The sequence below is a fragment of the Pleuronectes platessa genome, chromosome 5 (genome assembly GCF_947347685.1).
Source record: "Pleuronectes platessa chromosome 5, fPlePla1.1, whole genome shotgun sequence".
NCBI lineage: Eukaryota > Metazoa > Chordata > Actinopteri > Pleuronectiformes > Pleuronectidae > Pleuronectes > Pleuronectes platessa.
The window spans coordinates 15,524,229-15,548,507 of NC_070630.1; the positions used below are offsets into that span (position 1 = coordinate 15,524,229).

Consider the following 24,279-nt stretch of genomic DNA (forward strand, 5'->3'; position numbering starts at 1 on the left):
ATTCAGATTTCCATAATATTTATATATTTTCTTACATATCTCTCCTACAGTTTTAGATTCCAACCTTTTATCCACTAAAAATGCTCACTTATTGTGTTGACTTGATTAGAGTCAGCTGTATCTATTATATTAATGATAATACACAAGCATGTATTCTTCTCCCTTATAAGTCAAAACAGACTGGGGCCAACAAGTTGATACGTTTGTGACAAATCTTCCAATGAATGACAAAACGTAGGTTGTGAGACTGAGGGTCGAAAACATAGCCGACATGTCAAAAGTGAATTTACCAGTTGTCAGGAAGCGACAGGCAAGAACAATCATTGCTCAGCTTTAATCTGTAAAGTTAATTACCACAAACTAAGCTAGAAAAGTTGGTCTAATAATGGAGTCAGACCACAGCATTAACAGTAATATTATTAAAAAGTCAGTTTACTAAAAAAGACATTGTGGATTAAAGGAGCAACGTCTCAGCAGGATTTGGAAAAACAACTGATTGACTATTGTAATGATGTGTTTATTACGTCTCTAAAAAATAGATAAGAAAGATTCAGCTGCTGCTCCAGTCCTGAACAACACCAAGAAGATGGATCATATCCCTCCGGTTCGGAGATCTTTACACTGGCTCCCTATCTGCCAAAGAATTTACTTTAAAATGCGGCTGATGGTCAATAAAGCACTTAGGGTTAGGGGCCACAATATATTTCTGAAATACTGATAGGCCGCATTATAACCCATCCAGAACCCTCGGTCGTCTGGAACAGGTCGGCTTCCTATCCACAGATTCAAAACTAGACATGGAGAAGCAGTGGTCAGTTTCTATGCTTTTCTTTGTGGAATAAGCTCCCAGAGAATTGCAGGTCTGCTGCAAATCTTAGTGAACATTTTTCAGGAGGCTAATATCAGTCCAGTTTTCAAGCTATAGAGGGCTTTCCAATTGAGACAGGTGAATTAAACAACAATAATAATGTTAATTATAATGATCATAATGATAACAAGAAGTCTTTCCTGTTTGCCTCTGCATTAAATGAAATCAAACAATTATTAATTTCTTACGTTGCACGGTTATTTTCACTCTTTTATTTCTTATGGTACATTTATTACTCTCTATGTAACTCTTTTCATTTCTTTTAAAATGCCGTCTTTTGTATTAACTTATGTTATTTTAACAAACTGGCACTTGTATTTTGCAGCCTGTGCAGAGCCCTGCCTTGAAATTGCCTTGTTGTTTGCCAAAGCAAAGGCGGAAGTCGGTCTATTTTGCCTCTCGCCTTTACTCTTCGGTCGACGCTGATTGGACGGCGCGGAGGTGGGGGGCGGGGTGTGCGGCAGACGAACAGGCAGCGATCTCTGGATCTGGAGGAGAGCAGCAGAGAGGGAGACACAGGCTGCATCCGTCCGTCCATCCTCACCACCTGCACCGTGTGATCGGTAAGAGCCCTTTTCATAACCCGCAGCAGCCTCACTCACAGCCCGCGTGGAGGGGAAGCAGTAAACCGTGGGAGCTCAGCTGAGCCTCTCTCTCTAACGTCTCCCGGGATAGAATATAATAACGTGCAATTTGTGAGTTTCTCTCATGATCATGTTTGATGAAGGCGTGGGTCGGTGTTACAGGCGATTTTTCTTGTGGAACAGTGTGTAACGGGATTTTCTATGCTGTGTAATCAACATGTGTTGGCTTTCAACAAGGGGGGTGGGTGGAGACGCACCCTGAGTCAAATAGCCTTTATTTCTCCTTCTTCTTGTCCTTCTTCTTCTTCTTCCTCTTTTTCTTGTCTTCTTTTGTTTATTTCTTGTCTTTCGTTTTTTTTGACTGAAAGCAGCTGAGGCGTTGCTGCGCGGTTCTTGTCCTTGAAACGCAGGCAAAGGCGCAGTGAGTGAACGTGTGTGTGAATTAACGAGGCAGATTGTAGTAGACCGGTCCTGTAGCCCGTCCCCACCCCCAACACACACACACACACACACACACACACACACACACACACACACACCTATTGCTATTCCTTCATATGTGTGTGTGTGTGTGTGTGTTTGGTAAAAAAAATCATGAATAAACCTGAGATGCTGCAGTTGCTTCAGGTAGCCTCTCTGACCTACACCTCTAAATACATAATAAACTATAATCCATGATGTACTCATTTGTAAAAATGACTCTGAACCACAGGTTAGATTGTATGAGGCATTATAGTGTACAGAAAATAGAGGGTAAAAATGTAGCTACATGGAAAATGGCCAATACATAAAAGAATCCCCGCCAGTTTGAGTAGGTGGCCACCAGACAAACACACCTTGAGTCCCTATAAGTGTGTGAAATGCATTAGTTTCCATTTAAGTTGTCATTAAGGTTGTCAATGGCTTTTTAATGGGTTATCGTCTGCCTTACACCAAAACATGTTTATCAGTAAACACTTCAATGTTCTCTCAGTCTCATTCTCTCAATCCACCTGTGATCTCTTTATCTCTGCCACTAAGATGATGAGCTCCGAAATCCTCACCGAACCTGGCGGTTGTAGCGGCTCAGCATTCAGAAGGAAAAAAAACTAACAATATCCCTTTCAGTCATAATCTAAATGTATTAATTCCATATGCATCTAAATCACTGGGTAATCTCAGCCTGCTGTTTTTCCTCCCCATGCCTTTCTGTGGCCTGGGCCTGCGTGTGAGCGTGTGTGTGTGTGTTCTGCCTATTCCCAGGGAGCGCTGCATTAATTGTGTTTCAATAATTAAATGTCCTTCAAATCAGCCTAGCGCAACAAAATGAGCGGGGGAGAGGGGGAAGCAGCCGAGCCCGCTGAGCTCTGCGTGTGCTGTGGCTGCGTGTTTGTAACCTTCCAGATCCATGTTTGTATGAGCAGGAGCCAGGTACATGTGAGGATAAGGGGGGGGGGGGGGGGGGGGGGGGGGTTCTGCAGTTGTCGAAACTGGCTACTGTGGGCTTTCTCTATAAGCCTATGTGCTGCTTAATGAAACGTAGGGGGGGCAAAAAACTCTAGTTTTATCTGAGTTTGTCCTGAAGTACGTTTAAGTCCGCAGTTACTGAGTTCTCTGAAGGTGCTTTAGAATAAAAGACTGTCATCAGCATAGAGCAATTGGCTCATTTGTCTTCTAGAAATGCAATTTATACACTTGAAAAAGATTAGTAAACATAGTTTGACAGGTAACAAATTACAACCATAAATAAGACATTTAAGCTCTAAAATGTTTTCCTTCACCCTCTCAATGAAGGCCCAGTCGGAGCCACACCACCTGCTCATACGCAGCAGGTTTGTCCCCTCTACGTTCTGCTGCAGCAGAGGCAGGGGATTAGCTCATACCTGGCCAGGTCGGAGAATGAGAGAGAACAGAGACAGAGGTAGGAGTCACAGAGAGGGAGGAAAGTATATGGAATTGAATCTTATCTTAATTAGGTAGCAAAATATCCAGGATTCAATACAGCCATGAAGAGGAAACAAATTATATATGGATCAAATTAGAAAGATTACTGTAAATGTGATCTGTAACTGGTGGATTTTATCGTGTCAACATTTTATCCTTTCAGAGTCTGTGCTGCTCGCATCAGATCTCTGCTCCACAAACATGCTAAAACTCACACGCACACACACACACAATCGCGCACATATCCTGGAATCGATCTGTCAATTGATTGGTGGGATCGAGGGGCGGGTTGGGCTCAGAGCAGGGCCGATGAGAGAGGGCGACATATCTCTGCGAGGACGACAGCAAAGCGGTCGCAGCAATTTGGTGGCGGCCCCCGTATTTTCTCCCTCGGTCACACAAACTCTGCAGCTGTAGGTCTCGCGGCTCAAACACCAGATCATGTTGAATTATTCTCTTAAATGTCGCAGTTGTGAGGCCACTGACTGAAGTTGGTCTAAATGTTGCTACTCGGCTCCTAGATGCCTTCCCCCCCCCCCCGGATGAGCCAGAACACACACTGGGATCCTCTGGCAGAGTGCTGCGGGCCTCTCAGGGATCTAGGTTGAAAACAACAGGAGACTTTGGTTGGAAGTTTTTATTTTCATGCTTGTATTTTCATCTTATTGTTGTGAGTGAGCCGTCCCTCCAGACCCTTAATCAAGCAGAATGATCCCTGGATGGTTTGTGAACGGCCTAAACAGCCTCATCATCACCTTGTTGTCTTCTCGCTCTCTCTCCATCTCCACCTCCTCACCAGGCTTTCACTTCTTATTCTGCAGTATCCTCCCGGTCTCCCTGTTTTACCTGCATGTGTACACACACCCACACCGACTGCACACGCTTCCCCCACAGGAGGGGTTGATCGTGACCTTTCCGGTGCTCCGGTGTCTCCCTGGTCTTTACTCTATTTGAAAAAGCCTCCATTCTTTTAACTTATACCACTCACCCCGAATGGAGGCCGATCCAATTACAGCTGGAACCTCCCTGCGCTCCACTGTAGCTTTTAGTTTGTGTTTGTAATATAGCGAAAGAAAAGTGACACTCATGAGTGTGTCTTGACAGAGTTTGGGAACAGTTGGAATCTTTCCATGCTATGCAGGTGGTCACTTATATAATTGTCGCAACCAAAGCTGGTATCTGCCTCTGTTCAGCTCTTCATATCTGCCTATCTACTTGGTTTTATATGCGTCTTCCTCTCTTTTCCCTGATTTTCTACCTACATGTCTTCAGTTCTTGTTGCTCTCCTCTCTCTCTTTCCCTCTTTATCTCTCTGTGTGTCTCTCCCTCTGGGTCTCTCCGTTAGCAGGGATTAATAAAGAGTTGTTAACCTTTGTTTGCCCTCTGTGGAGTGTACCGTGGGCATCCTGGGACTTCAGGCAGCTTCCGTAGCCCATTAGGCCATTTTCTAACAAGGGCTTGAATGAGCTGAGGTTCAGTGAGCTGAGCTGAGGTTGCTCTGCAGACAGGCGACTGTGTCTGCCACTGGAGTGGATATAAACTGTAACATTTGAAACATAACAGTTGCTGTAATCACAGTCATATTGGCTTACTGGAAATAAGTGTGCATTGTAGCATGAAGCTTTATGGAAGAGTAATGAAGGTGTTAGCGTCACAGATGGTTTCTTAGCAACCACAGACCTGTAGCTTAAGTCTGGCTGAGCAGTTAATCGAAATATCATAATTACAATATCCCAAGGAAATAAAAGTAAAATTATTCTGCTTATTATTGAACCCTTTTATGACTCTATTTAGTTTAAAGGATGGTTTCAGTTCATATTTACAGGATCTAATGAAACCCAGGTTTCTGGTGCCTATTGTGTTGTTGCGGGTGTGGCTGTAATCCAGACGGACAAAAACATTGACAATGGTGCACTTTTGTGACATTGTGTAGAATCAGGGTTTCTCTCTCCACCAGCCGTTCTGTGTATTACAGCACATATGTCGTGTTGCCGTCTATTACAGAAAAAAATATAATCTCTAGTGCATTTCACACTTGATTAGTTTCCCAAGCGTGAGGACATTTAATTAATTCAATTGGCCACTTGACAAATTAAATGCTTTAAATGAGCCAATCCTGAAGTTAGTGGAGAGACAGTTTCAACTTTATAAGATGATACTTAGTGAATCCCCTCGGATTTTACTGCCGAGCAGAATCTGATGTGGCCAGAAACTGTTGGATCTTATTAAAACTCACTGAGATAATGTTAGCTGAATGTTACCTGTGATTAGGATCTGTAATGCACCAGTAGCTGCTATGAAGATTAACACTGAGAGCTGACTACCTTTACTGGGCCAAATCCTCTCATGCCTCTAGCGCCTCCACCAATGTCAACACTGAACTGTTGACTGATTAAACCATAGACCATAAATAAAGATGGACGACATGCCAGCTCCTGAAAAGTGAAGCCAAGGCGTCTTAATGGCTACCTGGTGGCTGGCTGCAGTATATCTCATAAACCTCCGTGTGTGTGGATGGGACATGGGTCATACTAAAACGGCAAAGCGCGCAGATACCACCATGTTTGCCCCACAATGTTTCTACGGTATCCCAGAACGTACAAATTGCTTCTCCTACATGCTTAGGGGAGGGTGAGATGAGAGGTCTTTGATTGGTTGCAAAATGCAACTTTCCCACTAGATATCACTAAATCCTACACCCTGAACCTTTAACCTTTTCTGTACAATCCAGTGTATATAATGATGGACGACCTGACAGCTCCTGAAAAGTGAAGCCAAGTAGTGGAATTATTGTAATCACAACAAATTAATAATCATTTACTCACAAAAATTAATATTTACAGCTAAACAAAATGATTATCTGCTCCTCACTGCTTTAATGTTGCTTGCCCTAGACAAGTACATCACATCAGTGGGTAACAATTAGCCATGATGACTGTTGTGTTGATACTCTAATTCAGTGTTAATTCAGGGAGATGACAAATCTCCCTGAAGTTGTCATCTCAGGCCTAGCTAAAACTGCTAGGCCTGTTTTAGCTAGGCCTCTAGGCATCTATTGCACTTCTGTCCGTCCTGGGAGAGGGATCCCTCACATGTGGCTCTCTCTGAGGTTTCTATGTATTTTTACCCTGTTAAAAGGGTTTTTAGTAGTTTTTCCTTACTCTTGCTGAGGGTTAAGGACAGAGGATGTCACACCCTGTTAAAGCCCTATGAGACGAATTGTAATTTGCGAATATGGGCTATACAAATAAAATTTGATTGATTGATTGATTGATTGAAATAGGTTTATTGTTCAAAAATGGGATATATCACCTGTAGCTACTGAAGTATGGTTTCCTGGAGCAACAGGTACAAATCAGGGGTAGAACAGACAAATTTACTCAATAGTTAGAACCTTTTTTATTGTTCATATGAATAATCCTATTTACCATTTCTCATAGACAACAATGGAGTCAAAGCTCCTGCCCGACTGGTGCTTTATTACAGCCTCCCTGTGTAAATTCCACATCAGTGGATAAGCAGTAGGTGAGGGTTGGTGGTCTAACAGGGAAAGTGAGGCACTCACTTGATAAGCTTCATGTAGGCTTGATCATGTATGTGTTTACTTGCATTTTCCATTATTCAACATCAAAATGATATGCAGAAAGTGGCTGTAATGGAGCCATGGACAATAATCAGACTCTATTATCTTTGTACTGCAAAGCCCTTTATAAATAAGACATATTCATGGTGGAATCATCCCAGATAACGCTGCCACTTTAAACAGAGAATCATACCGCACAAAAAATTCACATTTTTCACGGTCACAGAGATGATGAGAGACATTGTCTGCAGTTCATTCCCAGAGGGAAAGGCCTTGATCAAATGGGATGTTAGCACTTTCACAGAATTCAACAAAGCACCTTTATGGACAGCAGTGTGGAGGTGAAGAGCCAAAGTGAAGGAGGTAGCTGCCGTTTCATTGTGAAGAAGAAGAGCTACACTTGAGTCTAGTTAGTGTTCTGTCTGTGTGTGTGTGTACGTGCTCGTGTGCGCTATAATGTCAGAGAGTGCATTAAGTGACAGAGCTGCATCGTGTGTGAACAGTTCTTGTAAAGTGAGGGGTTGTATGAGAAAGAAACTGCTGAGTGTTGTTTGATAAAAGGAAAGAAGAGTTTATCTGCCTATGTGGAAGGAGGGAAATATCTTTAAAGTATAAAATTCTCCCTGTCAGCTCTGCAAAATGAAAAATGTCCATCACTTGCAGTTGCCTCGGGAACCTTGGCTTGGAAGTGTGTGTGGAAATGTGTACTTCAAAGTGTGTGTGTGTGTGTGTGTGTGTGTGTGTGTGTGTGTGTGTGTGTGTGTGTGTGTGTGTGTGTGTGTGTGTGTGTGTGTGTGTGTGTGTGTGTGTGTGTGTGTGTGTGTGTGTGTGTGTGTGTGTGTGTGTGTGTGTGTGTGTGTGTGTGTGTGTGCATGAATGAGGATATTCATGTTTAATAAATTCCCCTGTCCTCTGAAGCGTCCCGTCTCAAGGTGTTGGGTTTAAATGGCATCAGGGATTATGGTACGTGCGGCGGATTCGGATGACGTCACGTTTTAATTGTCGGAAATGTCAACTGCCAATCTATCCAGTCCGAGAATCGAGATTACACAAAGAGATTAAAGGCTGCTTTTAAAGGCCAGTGAGTTTAATTGCATGGAATTAATCAAATTGTCAGGATTAAACCTTGAGAGATTCGCTGACATGTTCTTTTCAGTCACGAGAGAACGTTTCATAACAAGATGTTGCGTTTCGCCGCTTATACCTGGGAGGCATGCCGGGAAACCCACCCGAGGAGATCAGAGCCAAAGTTTAGTCATCGAGGGCTCAACTGGCAAAAGTGCGGGATCCCCTTGCGGACGGCGTCCCAAGACTCAGAAGGTCAGAACGGTGTCACTGTCACAAGTAAAAACCAGCCACCCATGGTGTTATTGTCCACTCACACGTGCACACTTATACACACACACACACACACAGGTGCGCGCACGGTGATGCCCCGCACGACTTTCCCTGGCTTAACTGCATGGCTGGATCTTTCCTTACAGAGAGCGGGTCTGTCGGCCTCAGGAAGGTTCAGCTCCCACAGCTCAGAAGGTCAGGAACATTACCTCCGTTTACGTCTCTGCCAGTCGCCCCCCCCCCCCCCCCCCCCCCCTTCCTTTCCTTCCCTTCAGCCTCTCTCACTCTTTTCGGAACATCTGACTCACAGGACGACATTTGAGAGCAGTTGGACACACGTGACTCACACTATGTTAACTCAGAACATCGGGTTTGTGTCCTCGGGCGTCATTTGATTTTTCTGTTTACATCTATTTGAAGTCGAGCATCTTTAATGCAGAAAGGCTGTTTGAGAAAACGTCTGTGGCGGCCAACATTTGAATGTCTTAAATTTGACCTAGCATTAGATCTTATACTACTTCTACCCAGTGGCAATCAGGGGGTCCCCCCCTACCTAATTGCAGGATGCTATTTTAATATTGTGTCTTTTATTATACTGTTTTAAAAACTGGATGCAGCCACAATAACACATTTCACTGCAAATTGTACCATGTATAATTGCGTACGTGACAAATTAAGCTTATCTTATCTTATTGATGATTATATTTATATTATTTTAATGCCCTAAGGCAGTAAGTGGTGACAAACTTTGATTATAGCCTTTACAGTATCCAGATGATATCCGCTGGTCATCAAGCGACTCTGCTGCTCTGCTCTGCTCTTCTCTAATCACTCACACGTAGAACTGATCTTTATAAAAACCTGCTGAATCATATTTATGTTCCTGGTTTAACAGGGCGTCGCTTCTTCTGAAAAATGAAGTTTAAACACTGCGTTGCATCATTATCTGCCGGAAGAGCTTCTCGCTTGTCAGCAGGACGATCACATTTATTTAGTTACTAATCAATGGTGTCGGATCATGAATCCGGATCGTTGAGGTCATGTCATGTCTCGTCTTGAGTTGTCTTTCTTCTCAATGTGTTTAAATACAGTTAAAGTTGGTATATCAAAATATATTTCCATTCACTTACAGTAGCTGCTTCTGCCGGTTCTGTGCTTGTAGAAAGCACTTTGTGAGAATGCTCATGGACGGAGAACAAACATGACGAGATCTTCACTGTCAGTTTAGAGGTGGCATGAGGTGGAAGTGACGTGGGCGTGTGTGTGGTTTGCAAGAGAATGAGGAATCAAATTCAGTAGCTCATAAAGTAGATGGAGTTCATTGTAAAACGTGAGCAGGGATGACCCACTCTATCTATGACTGGTGATTTATGATTATCCGCCAAAGGACGAGAAGCGACACTGTGTCTGTCTCTCAATATCTTCTGTCCTCACTGTCCCCTTTTTGACACAAAGCCACAAATCCCTGAGGTTGCTGCTGTATTTGGAAATCTTTGGGTCATTCATATATGAACACATGCAGGATACAGGTCACACCGCTTATTGTTTACATATCATATTATACACACTTTTATCTTTGGTTGTATCATTTACTGAAACAGCCATGCACAGTTTGTCTAAACCTCTTTGAATATCAACCTGATTTAACCAGCGATAACCTTGACTTTATTCTTGTTATATAACAACTTTATTCTCAAAATTGTTAAGGATCATCTTCTGCCCCTAAACAAACCATATCAGGGTCAGGCTCCACTGTTGAGCAAATACCACTCACTAAACACTTTACAGTCTGTTTCCTGTGGACTGTTTTACTGCTGCAGATTTTTTGCTGTAGTGACAATAAAAAAGGAGATGAGTCAAAATAGTGACCATGCACGTTCACACTGATGAAGGAAGAAGACACAACGCACAATGTGGTTCATGTTTATGATTTTAATGTTTCCTGGAATATGAAAATATTGGAGAACAATAGATACATAGACAACACTTGTTATAGGATCAATTCATTGTTGGCCATCGCCTTTCCATGGGATTAGCTGACAATAGGAACAAATATCCCATATTTGAAATCTCCCCCCCCCCCTTCCCCACTGAGCTGGTTTATTTTGGAAAGGTAAATTGTTTGTCACATGCCAGAGCAGAGCAGGGCACAGGCCAGAACACAACAAGCTGGGGCACTCATTTTCTGGCTGCTGCCCATTGTTAACGTTGTTGACACCACAGTCACCTGCTGTCACACACACACAGACTCACGCACACACACATACACACACACACACAAACATATATAAACATGCACACACACACACACAAATCCACACACACACACAGACAGAGCAGCAGCAGCCAGCAGATTCCAGCCCTGCATGGCTCTGCTAATTGAATCCTTTATACTCACTGTACGAGGACAACAGCACAACAGAGAGACACACAACAAAACAAATGCCCCTGTGTTATGTCCCTCCCTCTGAACATCTTTCTTTCTATCTCTATCCTATATATTATCATCGACCTTTTTATGTTAGGGCAGCAGAAAACAATGTTGCCTGGCAACAACTGCGCCGGAGTGATAGCTTTGTGCGTGTGTGTGCCTTCCTTTTCATTTTGAAAGTTATAAAAGAAGGTTAAAGAGAGAGATAAGAAAGGAGAGCAGAGAAAAGACAGCACAATGGTGAGTCAACAAAGTATATAGATGATTGGGAGAACTAGAAGGCAGGATGTGATGGAAAGACAAGGCGAAGGATGGAGGTAAAGACCTCAGTCATTCTGTGCGCTCTTCAAAGACACACACACACGCACACACACACACGCACACGCACACGCACACACACACACATAATCACAGCTGAACAGAGCAGAGCAAAGCAGATTTTGAAGGAAAGAAGCTGATTCAACTCAGGATGATAAGAATTGACATGAAATATGTATGGGCTCATTTAGCAGATGTAAAGCAGTACTGACTGCAGTCAGCTGTACTTACTTCACATTCTTGTTGTTTATATACTGTCTTTATAATATCCCTCTTCTTTCTCTTCTTTGACCTATTCCCGATAAACCAAAATTCATTTTGAATCTGTAACTTCTTCTTTCTCAATTAACTTTCCCTCAGGATTTGAGCATCTTTATGAGAAATATTCATCTTTGTATTTAGAAAGTCAACATGAGAAGTTGCTTCATCAGCGATTCCTTTTTCTTTGGCAGAATGATTGACTGACATATGTTTTCTGTCTCTCTTTTTTTTCATCATCTCACATCCCTGCTCTACTTTCGATTCTGTCCCTCTCCTTTCCAAAATCCGCTTGTCCTTCATCTTTTTTTCTCCCTTACGTAATAATCTTCCCTCCCTTTATCTCCCTCTCTCTCTCATTCTCTATGTCCTCTGCAATTCTCTTCTTTTGGCTCCATCCCTCCCCAAAAAAATCCCCCCTCTTTCATCTGTCTGCCCTTCATTCCACACCCCTCTATCCCCCTTTCATCGCTCCTATCACTCATTCCCTGATCCTAACCCTTTCTTCCGCTTCCATCTTTCTGTCTTTCCTCCAAACACATGTTTCCTCATCCTCCCCCTTTCCCCCTCTATCTGTCCTTCCTTTATTCCTTCCATGCTTCCCTCTCTCACTCAGCTGTCAGTGTTCTGTGCTGCGATGTTGATCCTGGACGTTTTGTCCCCGCTGCTCCTCCTCTCCATCGTGTTGCCGGGCTACGGTTGCTGGGCGGCGGACATTCCCGAGGACACCACAGCGGAGTTCTCGGTCCGACTGTACCACCAGCTTCAGGTGGCGGGGGGACAGGAAAACATCATCTTTTCCCCGCTGAGCGTGGCTGTGGCCATGGGCATGGTGGAGCTGGGGGCCAGAGGGGCTTCGCTGGAGGAGATCCGACAGGCTGTCGGATTCAGTCACCTGCTGCCAGGTGAGACGTGCTCATAGACACAGCTTCACTTGCATCACAGTCAGTGGCGGCTGGGTTTTACTTATTAAATATGTATTTGATAATTCCATTCCAAAGTTTGAATAAAAACTCCTTGAATCCTGAATATGTCACCCAGGTTCTTGCCTTGAACTTGATACATGAATTTATATTGGAAGGCCTTCATTACAAACTAGAGTTGAAGCTGCCCTGACTTTTGGGATGGGGCGCCGATGTAATGAAAGATGCAGTCATATTTGATTTATGGGAAATGCAAGGTTCAGCCCTTGTAGGGACTAATTTTCATCTCTGCCTCTGCTGCTTCCATTTGGCCAATCCTGGGATGGATGATTAATGGTTGAACGGGCACCTCAACTTTAACCTTAATATTAAAAGAGAATCAGAATCAGAATCAGAATTATTTTATTTGCCATGTATATTTGCACATACAGGAAATTGTCTTGGTGTGGTTGGTGCACTGTAAATAAAACAACAAGATAAAAACAACAATGTTAAACAACAATATATACAGTAAGAGAGTTATGGGCATGTGCGGTGCTAAGGTGCAGAGATATGTGATGGTGCCAATAATATATAATTGTGAGCCCCACTGCCATAGGGAAACAACTGTTCAGAGTAATATTACAGCTATATACGAACTGATCCTACCAACAAACCTCATACATGTTACACACACACTTGTATGTGAACGTGAGATGTGAGCAGCAAGATATTTTAAATATAGAATTCTAAATGTATCTAATTCGAATATTTGTGTTGCTGTACTATTGTTTACCAAACAACATTTATGGACTGTGAAGTAATGACATTTTGAAAACACCTTGTAACACAACCAAGACATGTTTTTTTCACGTAACTGAACACGGCATATGAATACAGCTCCACAGGCAGCATCAATGGATGTGTCCTTCCCTCTTCTCTCCAGGTGTGGAGTTCTCTTTGCTCCAGAACCTCACAGCGGGGCTGCTGGACGAAGACGCCCGCTACGTGATCCGATTGGCCAACAGCCTCTTCCTGCAGGAGGGCATCACTTTCAACCCGGAGTTCCTGCACCTGATGAGGAAGTATTTCCGTGCTGACGTGGAAATGGTCGACTTCAGCGAATCAGCCGCCGTGGCCGATCAGATCAACACCTGGGTGGAGAATCACACAGAGAGTAAGTGAGAAAGGAAGGATGGAAGAAAGGAGAGTTGTATTGATATCATCCTACAATCCCTTCATACTGTAAAGTGGCATGTAACAATGTGGGATGTTTATTCATTGTTTGTTTAATCGAAGTTTCTTGTAGAAAAACTGATGTTACTTCTTAAATCCCTTTCCCTTATCCGCATGTATAGCTTCAAAGTTGCATCACAGGAGGCTCCGGCCCTAACATAGCTGCTCATGCACTGTACAAATCACTTCCTCCAGGTCAGATCCGCGAGCTGCTGTCCGCCGAAGACTTCAGCAGCGTGACCCGTCTGACCCTGGTGAACGCCATCTACTTCAGAGGCTCCTGGAAAAACCAGTTCAGACCGGAGAACACCAGAACCTTCTCCTTCAGCAGAGACGACGGCTCCGAAGTCCAGACGCTCATGATGTACCAACAGGGCGACTTCTCCTACGGTGAGAATCAACTGTAAAGAGTAGATGGGACACCTCTCCCAAGAGCCCTTGGATTTCCGCTCCCATTTCCTGGGGTTATTTAAAATGTTAATCTTAGATCTAAATTATTCATATCTGCAGCGTTATTCCCAGGAAATGTTCCTCTTCTCTGCTCACGGAGCTCTGCTGCTTAGATTCTCTTCGCATGCACCGAACTCCTCTTATGTGTCTCTTTGCTTTAGCAGTGCATTTTGTTAATGCCATTTAATATTAGCGGCACCGTGACAGTCTGTGTGAAACCATGTCGAACTATATTGGCTTTTTCTAGATCTAACACAACTACCATAACTATTCTGATTGCTCCTCTTTCCACTGGTTCCTTCACTTAGTTGGTAGGTTAACAGTGATGATTTATCAAGGTCTGCTGTTCATTGCATCATAGGATTTGCTATTATACAAATTTGTCGACACATTTGAGAGTAGTTAAGCCCGGGGAGTTTCCAAATCTCTCTGAAAAACCATATCGCAATAGAAGGAGAATAGTTGCCTCCGCCAAAAGGTTATGTATTTGTCTCCATTTGCTTGTTTGTTAGTAGGATTACAAAAAAACAATACTCAACCCATTTCCATTCAATTTTGTGGAGGGTTACGTCATGAGGATTGAGAATAATTCATAATATCTGATATATTTAGGGGACAGATATTCCTGTTGGCAATGTGGTACAGATTAAAAAAAACAAACAGGATCTATTGAATTTAAATGTAGAGTTTTTTTCTTTCCTGAGTGTCACGCTAGGTTCAAATTGTTGAAACATTCATTATTTATTTTCTCTTTTTGCTCAATTAGTTGTTGGATTGGGTTGTTCCCAATCCTGCCGAATGAGATGTTTTTGCTTCTATTATCATGCAACTCTACGTAAACATTAATGTCGGGGTTCTAAATCAGTGCTTCAGGTTTTCTATACCATAAAATGATCTATATCATAATCTGGCTGCTCTGACTTCGCTGCACTCTGTGTCAGATATTTGTGCATTTGGTGTACAGCGCTGTAAAGCTCAGTAGTTTGATGATCGTCCTACAGGTCGGCAATAATGCTGCTGCCTCTGGATGATGTATTTCTGAGTTATTTTGTCTGATACGACTGCATCAAATTCTCACTGCGCTGCTTCTGAAGTTGGTGAGTTTGTTATGTTGTCTGAGTCTGGTGAGATTGTGTGAACAGGGTGCACTCACACTCTCATCCTCACACTCTCGGGATCAAGAGTATCTGTGAATGTGTGAGCCGGTGCGTGCCGAGCGTCGTGTGCACGCACGTGTTTGCTTCAGAGCTGCAGAACAGGGACAGCTCCTCGGGGAGACGGCTGGGTTTACATTTTCATTTCTGAAACACAATCATATTGTGTAAGTAAAAAAAAACGATCTGGGATGCCACGTCCCTTTATTTGCTGCAGCGTTGCCTCGCTCTGCCTCAGCAAACCTTACACAGAAGTTAATGAGGGATGATCGGTCTTTTTGTTGTAATTTTTCTTTTTAAGCAGCTTCAAAGGGAAAACCATGCGCACAGGCTGGGATGAAATCTGGCAAAGTTAATTGCTCTGTAATCTCCATCTCACAGTGGGATAATCTTATATTTAGATTTAAAATCTAGTTGGACATGTTTGGATGATAAAAGGATTATCTCATCCGAACTAAGAAACACTGCATCACTTAACGCAACTAAATGTTTTCTGCCTCGTCCTGATTAGAATTGTTATCCGAGGGGTTTTGTTGAATTTGATGCAAGGGACGGATCTGTTGAAGATCCACCTCTAGGCTGTGAAGAAACCACTTCATAGTCTCCGTAGTGTGTGTGTGCTTGTCTTTATCTTTAAATGTATCGTGTTTCCTCCACCAGGTGAGTTCAGCGATGGCTCTCAGGAGGCTGGTGGTGTGTACCAGGTACTGGAGATGCCCTATGAAGGAGAGGACATGTCCATGATGATCGTCCTGCCTCGACAGGAGGTGCCGCTGGCCACACTGGAGCCAATCATCAAAGCATCGCTGCTGGAGGAGTGGGCCAACAACGTCAAACGGCAGAAGGTGGAAGTTTACCTACCTAGGTATGAGAGATGACAGACACCAACACACACACATGCACAAACATTCATACTTGTGTACAAGAAGGAGTGGAGCAGGGGCCACACGGTTATTTATTGTTTTACCAACCAACCCAAACCTGATTTTCGTTTTAGTCTAAACCCGACCCATCCTGATGGGCTCGGGATGGGAATCCAAACTTTAGTACACATCCACCTATATGCTGCTGTATGATTTAACCAGGTTGTGACACTATTGTGCCTTAGAAGATGTTTTATGTGAAGCTGTGATGACTCACAAATCTTGTATTTTTTTTTCTCTATCAATGGAATTGATTTGATCATGTGAAATAATTGTTCTTAAAACAGCCTTTTTAGCATCATCCCAGATCATCATCTGCAGTTAAATGATGTGAGCATAGTCTCCAAATATATGAATAAGAATGTCCAAATTTAAGTTATAACCAAACCGTGATGAAAACTGAAATTGCTGTTTGGTAATGTTGATTTCTTTAAAAGCATAAGGTTGGACTAACTATTCATCTTCCAATAGATGATATACAGGCCCTCTGTACATATAAACACAAACATGTGACTATTAACCTGACGGTGTGTTCCAGGTTCAAAGTGGAGCAGAAGATCGACCTGAGGAGCACTCTGCAGGAGCTGGGAATCAAGAAAATCTTCACCAGCGATGCTGATCTCTCCGCCATGACAGGTAACACTCACCTGTACATACATGTGGAAATACATTAGTATTTAAACTAGATAAATAGGGAGAATAATACACATGAGAAGTATCATCAGTTTTTTTCTGTTTCTTGGCTGCAGTGATGTAGCCTCTGGTACTTTATAAGGTAACCAAGGTAACTGGCACCAAGTGGGCAGGTCAGCGATGTCACTTCATCCAGTAAAAATAGATCCAGAGAGAGACACACACATATAGAGTCAGAGCAATAGAGACTCATAACAGTGTTGGATAATTTGCTTTAAAAAACCCTTCACATCTGTTCTAGACTTATGGAGAGCCACTGCAATATCTTAATTATAAGAAAACAAACTCATGCTTATTGAAAACACAGACAAGTAAAGTTTGTTCTTTCAGATCAAGAGGAGCTAAAGTAGTTTTATATCATAAAATATATGAATACAATCTGCAGACCTCACTGTACATCTTGTACTAACTGAAATGTCCTCGGCTCAACGTGTGCCCAGAGGTCCATTCTGGCAGGAAGGCAAGTAAGAGAATTTAAGAGGTATTTTAAATCACGTTGAGTCATAGGGGAAGTGATGGTCCTGGACTAAACATCATCCTTTTCAATAGTGACTCAACAGTTTCAAATGGGTTCTAATAGTCTGGTCTGTAATATTGATTTCACTGCGACATGTGTATATTCTCTGCCCTGAATCAATAATGTCAGATCCGTCTGGCAAGCTCCTTTTGAATCCTCTAGAATCCTCTTTTGAATCCTCTTAGAGACAGATTTTTTTTTTTTTTTTTAAATGTGTTTATTATTTTCCAGAATGAAAAAGGAACACAGGACAAACAAAAATGAAAAGGATAAGAAAAAAAAGACCCACCCCAAACTAACAGGATCAGCACATCCTAGTAAAGAATTAACAGAAGCCACAGTCATGACAATAAATTAAACATACAAATTTACAAAAGACTACACAAAGTGAAGAGTAAACTAGCAGATACACACAGCAGGCGTTTCACAATGATCCATACTTTAGTCCTTTCCTTGAAACAGTTGCAGTACAGGGTCCCACATCCTATCAAATATGTCTCCCCTGTCTTCATTATGAAGTCTCAGTCGCTCCAGGTGAAGCATATTTGCCATTTCTCTCAACCACTGATCGTACGTGGGTGCAATGTCAGACTTCCACCCACGAAGAATTAGCTTCTTCGCGATCACAGTTCCAAATAGGATAGCTTTTTTCTCATATTTATTGGCAGAAGACAAAGGGGTGGTTGCCCCGAGAATGGCTACAAATGGATCCGGCTCCCAACATTTCCCGTAAGCCGTAGAGAAGCAGTGAAAAATACTTTTCCAGTATGCAGTTTGCTGCATAACCAAAAAGAATGCGTTAAGTTACCAGTCATAGACTTGCATCTGTTACAAATGGGTGAAACATCAGGAAAGAAACTGTGCAGTTTTTCTCTGGAATAATAGAGCCTATGCACCGTCTTAAACTGAATAAGGCAATGTCTGACATTCACAGAGCAATCATGTACACTTTTTAAACATTCATCCCATACTTCATCTTCCAGTTCTGCATTCAGCTCATCTGTCCATGCCTGCCTAAGACTCGCTGTGTTCAACTGTGTATTGTTGTGCAAGATCCGGTAAAAGAACGAAACCGCCCCTTTAGCAGTAGGTTCAAATTTGTTTATTGCCTCAAGGGCCTCATGCTCTACCAGTATCTCAAAGCCAGGTAAATGCATCCTGACATAATTCCGAATTTGAAAGAATCGAAAAAGGTCAGATTTAGGAATGTCATATTTAGCTACAAGTTGTGGGTATGAGGCAAAAATACCGTTAATGTACAAATCACCTATGTTGCAAATGCCTTTCCGCTTCCAGAGAAGGAAAACACTATCAGACAGACCTGGTAAGAAGGAATGGTTTTCACATATTGGGGTAAGAGACAGATTTTAATGAGTTTCTTTTCTCAGAACTTGTCACCTTCAACTTTTTATAGGCATGAAAATAGAAATTGTGTTCTTGTGAATCTTTTTCAAAATTGACTAAGTGATGAGATTCGGAAGGTCACGTGGCCTCACAAAACATGTGTTTGGTCTCTTGAATATTAAATCTCAAATCTGCCGGTGAAAAATGGATGTAGACTGAATCTGCTCTCGTTGGCGGTGGCAGTGCAATATTTCTATTTTATCTTTATCTTGTTTCATCTTTTCTTACTTTTTCTTTTATTCTTTTCTAATCTGTATCAGATTTCCGCTTATATTTCTTCTAACTGCTTCTAATTGTTTCCTTGTGTTTGCCTTCAATTCATGTTGATCTTGTCAAGCACTCAGATTTTTTAAAGATTCTATATAAATATTGTTTGCTGTCATCATTATTTCACTCTCAGACTGACTGGTACAGTATATTTTAAAGTGAAGGTGACGATCTGTGTACGTTTGTGTTTGTGTTTTCCAGATGGTAAAGACCTGTACATTGGGAAGGCAGTGCAGAAGGCCTACCTGGAGGTGACTGAGGAGGGGGCTGAGGGAGCTGTGGGCTCAGGTAGACGGAATCTTTTATTACATCATCATACTCATGCTGAACATTAACATAACTACACACCTTTCACACTGCAAAGTCAACTTCAAGTTAACAAAATACCTTTCTGTCAGCGAATAACAAAGATGATGGCGCCCCCTTTCTGTCTCTCAGGAATGATCGCCCTGACCAGGACTCTGGTGCTGTACCCGCAGGTCATGGCTGATCACCCATTCTTCTTTGTCATCAGGAGTAGAAAGACAGGTGTGTGTGTTTCTGTGTGTGTGTGTGTGTGTGTGTTTATATTTGTTTCAATATGGTTGATGATGTGGAACAGCAGGCTTTGGGTAATCTGGGACAGTCATTTAAATTCTCCAAATGAGGGAAATGTGCATTTAGGGACTTCCTGAAGTGAATAAGATAAACTAAAGAGCTATAGCACATGGCCTGCTGTTGTTAGTGTGAATCTGACTTTCTCTCTCTCTCTCTCTCTCTCGCTCCTCTGTCCAGGGTCCATCCTCTTCATGGGCAGGGTCATGACCCCGGAAGTCATCGGGCTCAATGACAATGACTTTGACTCCATGTAACCACGATTGTGAGGTCACTCAATCTCAGCCAGTCTGACGTCATAAATGCTACCTATTCTCTTTCACCATCTTCAGCTGTGTTTTATACTCTTTAAGGGAAAAAAAAAACATATATATATGTATATATATATACATATATATATATATATATAAACTGGATATTACATGATATATTATATATTGAAATATGACATATGACATAACGATGTGATTGTGTTTTGATACTGGAAGCTTTAAACTCTTGGACACAGACGTGCAGAAAGGGAGGGGTTGTAAATATTCTCTGGTGATGGATGGTTTGCACATGAGCCAGAAGAAGCCATGATATGTAATCCACGCACAACCCCTTTTAAGTTCAGCAGCTTCTTACTCACCTGCGCCCACACAGCCAACGCACAACTTACTCTGTTCTCCTTCAATACAATGTTCTTGTTCCTACTGCAGATACAGTATGCGCACACTGTACGTTTCACACTTTAATTACATCCCTGTACATCCTGCTCCATACAAACACACACACACACATTCAGTTTATATATATAAAGGCTCAGTATTTATTGCAGAGAACACGCTTGCAAACATTTTGTCCTTATTCGCTGATTCTTAGTAATATCTGTTGCAGACAGTATTCTAGTTTTACACGATGGGCTGAACATGGCTGAGCTGCTGATGGACTAATATGCCTTATCACATCTGAGTGGTTGATTAGGCCCCAGCTGGGCGTCTCACAGGTGAGCAGAGGAGACTGTGTAACTAAGGCGGGTTGCTATGGAGACGGCCTGGCGCATGCAGACAACACGGAGGAAAAGATCTGCTCCACCTTTGTGTTGATTGTACACACCGGGAGAAACCGTAACACCAGCTGTATTCAGTCTTTTACTCAATTATTAAAAAGACGAATGTGTTCCCATTAACGCGTGTCCCTCTCTGAATGTGCACGGACGCTGTTTTCATAACCTTTCTTTGAATGTCACCGCGGCTCACACAGCTTGAGGGGTTTTGTGGTGAAGCGCGAAACATGAAATGCTTCAGGAGTTTATGAAACTTGCTAAGAAAAAAGCCCTTTTTATATCCAGAGTCTGAATGTATAATGTGCTTTTGCAACGGCGGTTATGGTTGAACAGCTGACCTTAAGAGCAGGAGTTGTCTGTTCAACAGGAGCTCTGCTGCCCGGGGAAGGCAATGTCCTGCCAAGGCGTCTCGGAGCGGGTTCAGGCCTGTGGCATCACCTAGCTACCAGACACCGACACACACACACACACACACACACACATATACACACGCACACAGGAAAAACAGATCATATGTCTAAAGCAAGGCAAGGATATATACTTTGAGCAAGGGCGAATGAGACCTGAATGTCGATTCTGTTGCTTCATATGAAAAAGAAAATACACAGGAGAACATGTACAAACATTTATTTGAATTCTTTTTATTAGGAAATATTGTGGCCTAGTTCATCTTATTGTTAAATCAACAGCTCATGAAAAAGAGATATGCATAAGGTTTAATGTAGTAGGTATAATGTGCCTAATAATAAGCAGTAGATGGAGGTAGAACACAGAGGAATCTAACAATATTGTCCTTGTACATTTGATGATGAGGTGATTTATTGAGCTGTTGATCTCTATGTCATGTTTCAAATAAATAACAATTAAATGTGTTATGCTAGCTAACATACACAATAAAGGCCTACATAATAAATCTTACAAAACAACATAATTTATAAATAATAATAATATATTTTAGAAACATCTTAATATATAAATGGTTCTAACACATGTGTTTTTCTTTATATAGAAATGTTAAAAACTTGAATATTACAAGTTCACAGAATTGTGAAATGAACAGCGCTTCAGTAAATGTACTTAGTTACTTTCCCCCTCTGCTGTGACCTGCCAGATTGGTTTAAAACAACTGTTCCATTACATATTCATATCACAACTAACAGACATAGTGCTGCCTGCACAGCACTGCTGTGGTAATTACTATATAAATATATCAGTAAATAAAACGGGACAACAACATCCTCAGCAGATGTTTGTGCAATTACTCAGTGCAATGAACACAAAAGCACCAAAAAACGTCCCTGTCTTCAGCGGATATTTAATAGAAACACTATTTATCTTTGTCCCACAGATTATAAGACAGCCAAACAAGTGAGATGATTTTCATATTAAACAACAAAGGCAAAAATGCACTATATTTTATGACTGCAAATGATGAGTCAGTCCGGAAATCAGCCGATAGTTACGTCCTCCACACAAAGTCAGAGGACTTCGTTCGCACAGTCTCCCGCAGCTCCCGAGGTTTTCATTTACCTCTATCAATGATCTAATAGCTTTTTTATCACTTCAGTGTTTTTCAGAGTCGCAGTGTCTTCTGCACAATGAGCGGCGCTGAAGAAGAACGACAGCCCGTGGGTGTGGGAGGTTATTTATAATCTGAATTACCCTCACCGGCTGCTATGATAGCGGCGCCTTATGTCTTCATTGTGAGCCACTGAAAGTCTGAATCCGCCGTATCTCTCCTCCTGCCCAGCATAACAAGAGACGACCAATCAAGCAGAACCAACGAGAGTAGACAAACACTTTTTCTCTACCTGTCCCATAAATTCCATTAACTTACAATATATGAAGTAGTTATTAAAAATTGGGTCATTTAGTACATTTTAAGGATACTTATGGATTCATGTTTCAGTAATATGAGACAAGAAGGACATATTCTCACTTTTGATACTACTTTGTATTTTAAGGCAATCCCATGCAACTTCTTTGGCTTCGATAACATTTTGAATGTTCACTGACTTGAAATAAGCTTTCATTCCTATTCTTCACTCTGAATGTACTTGCTCCATGTAGCAGGTAAGATCTGTATAAAGTGTGGAACTGACTGACAGGCCCAAGAAGTTCAAGAGTAACCCTGAACTGCAGATTAGTTAAACAACTTAAAAGTCATTAATATCCAGCGTCTGTCTCCAAAATTCAGTGAGGAAACTTTTAAAACTTAAAGAATTCTAAACTGAGTCTATTGTATTGGTTATAGTTGAGGCTCTTCAGACAGGGATCCACACATGAGCCAGGGATCCGGGGTAGAATCCTCCGTTCAGTTATGTTTCAGTTCAATGATTGGGACTTTGCAGTCGGAGCAACATATTTCTGGGGTCTGTATTTTCTCTTTTCTCTGTCATGAAAACCATGACATCGCTTGGACCTAGAGCCCAACATAATGAATCACCTCTAGTGGCTGCAGGGGGCGCTGCTGCTCAGTAAAAGTGTTGCTTTAAACCTCTTTGAGTCCAGGACTTACTTGTGGATTTTTGTTTTAATACTGCGGCATTACATGAGTACATTCCCTACATTGATTCCTTATCTCTCACTTCATGTCAATGAATTTACTGCACCAGCGTCAGGTCTGACATCACTCTGAGGAAGTCATCCCTGTACTTAACAGCAGTGAGTGAACTGTTGGCTATGACATGCAGGTCTGTGCGACCCTCCAAGAATCTGCCTCCCCAGACCATCACTGACCAACTGCCAGACCTGTCATGCTGGATGATGTTACAGGCAGCATAACATATACCATGGTGTCTCAAGACTCTTCACGCCTGTCACATGTGCTCAGCGTGAACCTGCTCTCTTCCGCCAAGTCCTGGTGTTCTCTGGCAAATGCCAATCGGGCTGCACGGTGCTGGGCTGTGAGCACTGGTCCCACTAGAGGACGTCGGGCCCTCTTACCATCCTCATTGAATGACAGTTTGATGAGAAACATGTGCACCACTAGCCTGCTGGAGTTCATTTTTGTAGGGCTCTGGCTGCTCCTCCTCTTCCTCCTCATCCTCCTCGCACAAAGAAGCAGATATAGCAGCACCGGACCGTCTCGAGTCGCATCAAAACGCCCCAAACAGCCGGCGTCTGTATTATTTTATAACAGTAGATAGAACAGGATTGGTCAATAACGAGGGGAAGTCTTCTCTGGCTCGCAGGTGTAGTCCATCCTCGTGGCATTGGAGTAAGGAAGTGACCAGGAGCCACTTCCTGTCACGCTCCTCTGATCGGTGCTAGGCAAAATGTTCACTTCTTGAAAGGCCTTGACAGCTGATGCCATGTGGGCCAATGTTGTTGTCATTGGAGTAAAGAATATTATGTTCCTGCTATATCGGCTGTACGTTCTGTTTGTATAGACAATCGAAACAACCGAACAAAAACAACGAAACAACAATGTGACTCACACACATTCTAATTTCAAGATTAAACACTAGGAAGGAAAAAGTTAATTTATAAATCATTTGTGTGAAGGCCTTTTATCTGGCCCCAACTGTTCATGCCCCCACCGCCTGTGTTTATTGCAAACAGTTCAGTCAGACACATAGACTAGAAAAGAAAGTTGAAATCCTAACAATACACCTGAACACTGTTGCCTGGCAACCGTTAGCCTCGCGACCATCCCGCAGCTCCTCCACGCGGCAGCGGGGCCCGGTGCCACAGTGTCCGCTCCTCCAGCTCCTCCACGCGGCTACACCTCCCTCTGCTCAGCGGGGACCTACCGCAGCGGGCTCCATGGGTCAGAGCTCCAGCTG

The 24,279-nt window shown here is 42.5% G+C and overlaps 1 protein-coding gene across 3 annotated transcripts; it reads left to right on the forward strand.

Moving 5' to 3' along the window:
* Positions 1-1,230: 1,230 nt before the first annotated feature.
* On the forward strand, positions 1,231-22,348 carry serpini1 (serpin peptidase inhibitor, clade I (neuroserpin), member 1). Of its 3 annotated transcripts, none has more exons than XM_053422709.1 (10): positions 1,231-1,431; positions 11,920-12,208; positions 13,152-13,382; positions 13,637-13,831; positions 15,706-15,910; positions 16,507-16,604; positions 19,051-19,137; positions 19,288-19,377; positions 19,624-19,713; positions 20,859-22,348. In XM_053422709.1, the coding sequence occupies exons 2-9, from the start codon at positions 11,941-11,943 to the stop codon at positions 19,698-19,700; spliced, it is 1,251 nt and encodes a 416-aa protein (XP_053278684.1). In that variant the 5' UTR covers positions 1,231-1,431; positions 11,920-11,940; the 3' UTR covers positions 19,701-19,713; positions 20,859-22,348. The 3 variants fall into 3 exon arrangements, with proteins under 3 accessions (XP_053278684.1, XP_053278683.1, XP_053278682.1); XM_053422708.1 differs by lacking the exon at positions 20,859-22,348 and adding an exon at positions 8,443-8,491 and having other exon boundaries at positions 19,624-20,614; XM_053422707.1 differs by lacking the exon at positions 20,859-22,348 and having other exon boundaries at positions 1,233-1,431; positions 19,624-20,614.
* The last annotated feature ends 1,931 nt before the right edge of the window (positions 22,349-24,279 follow it).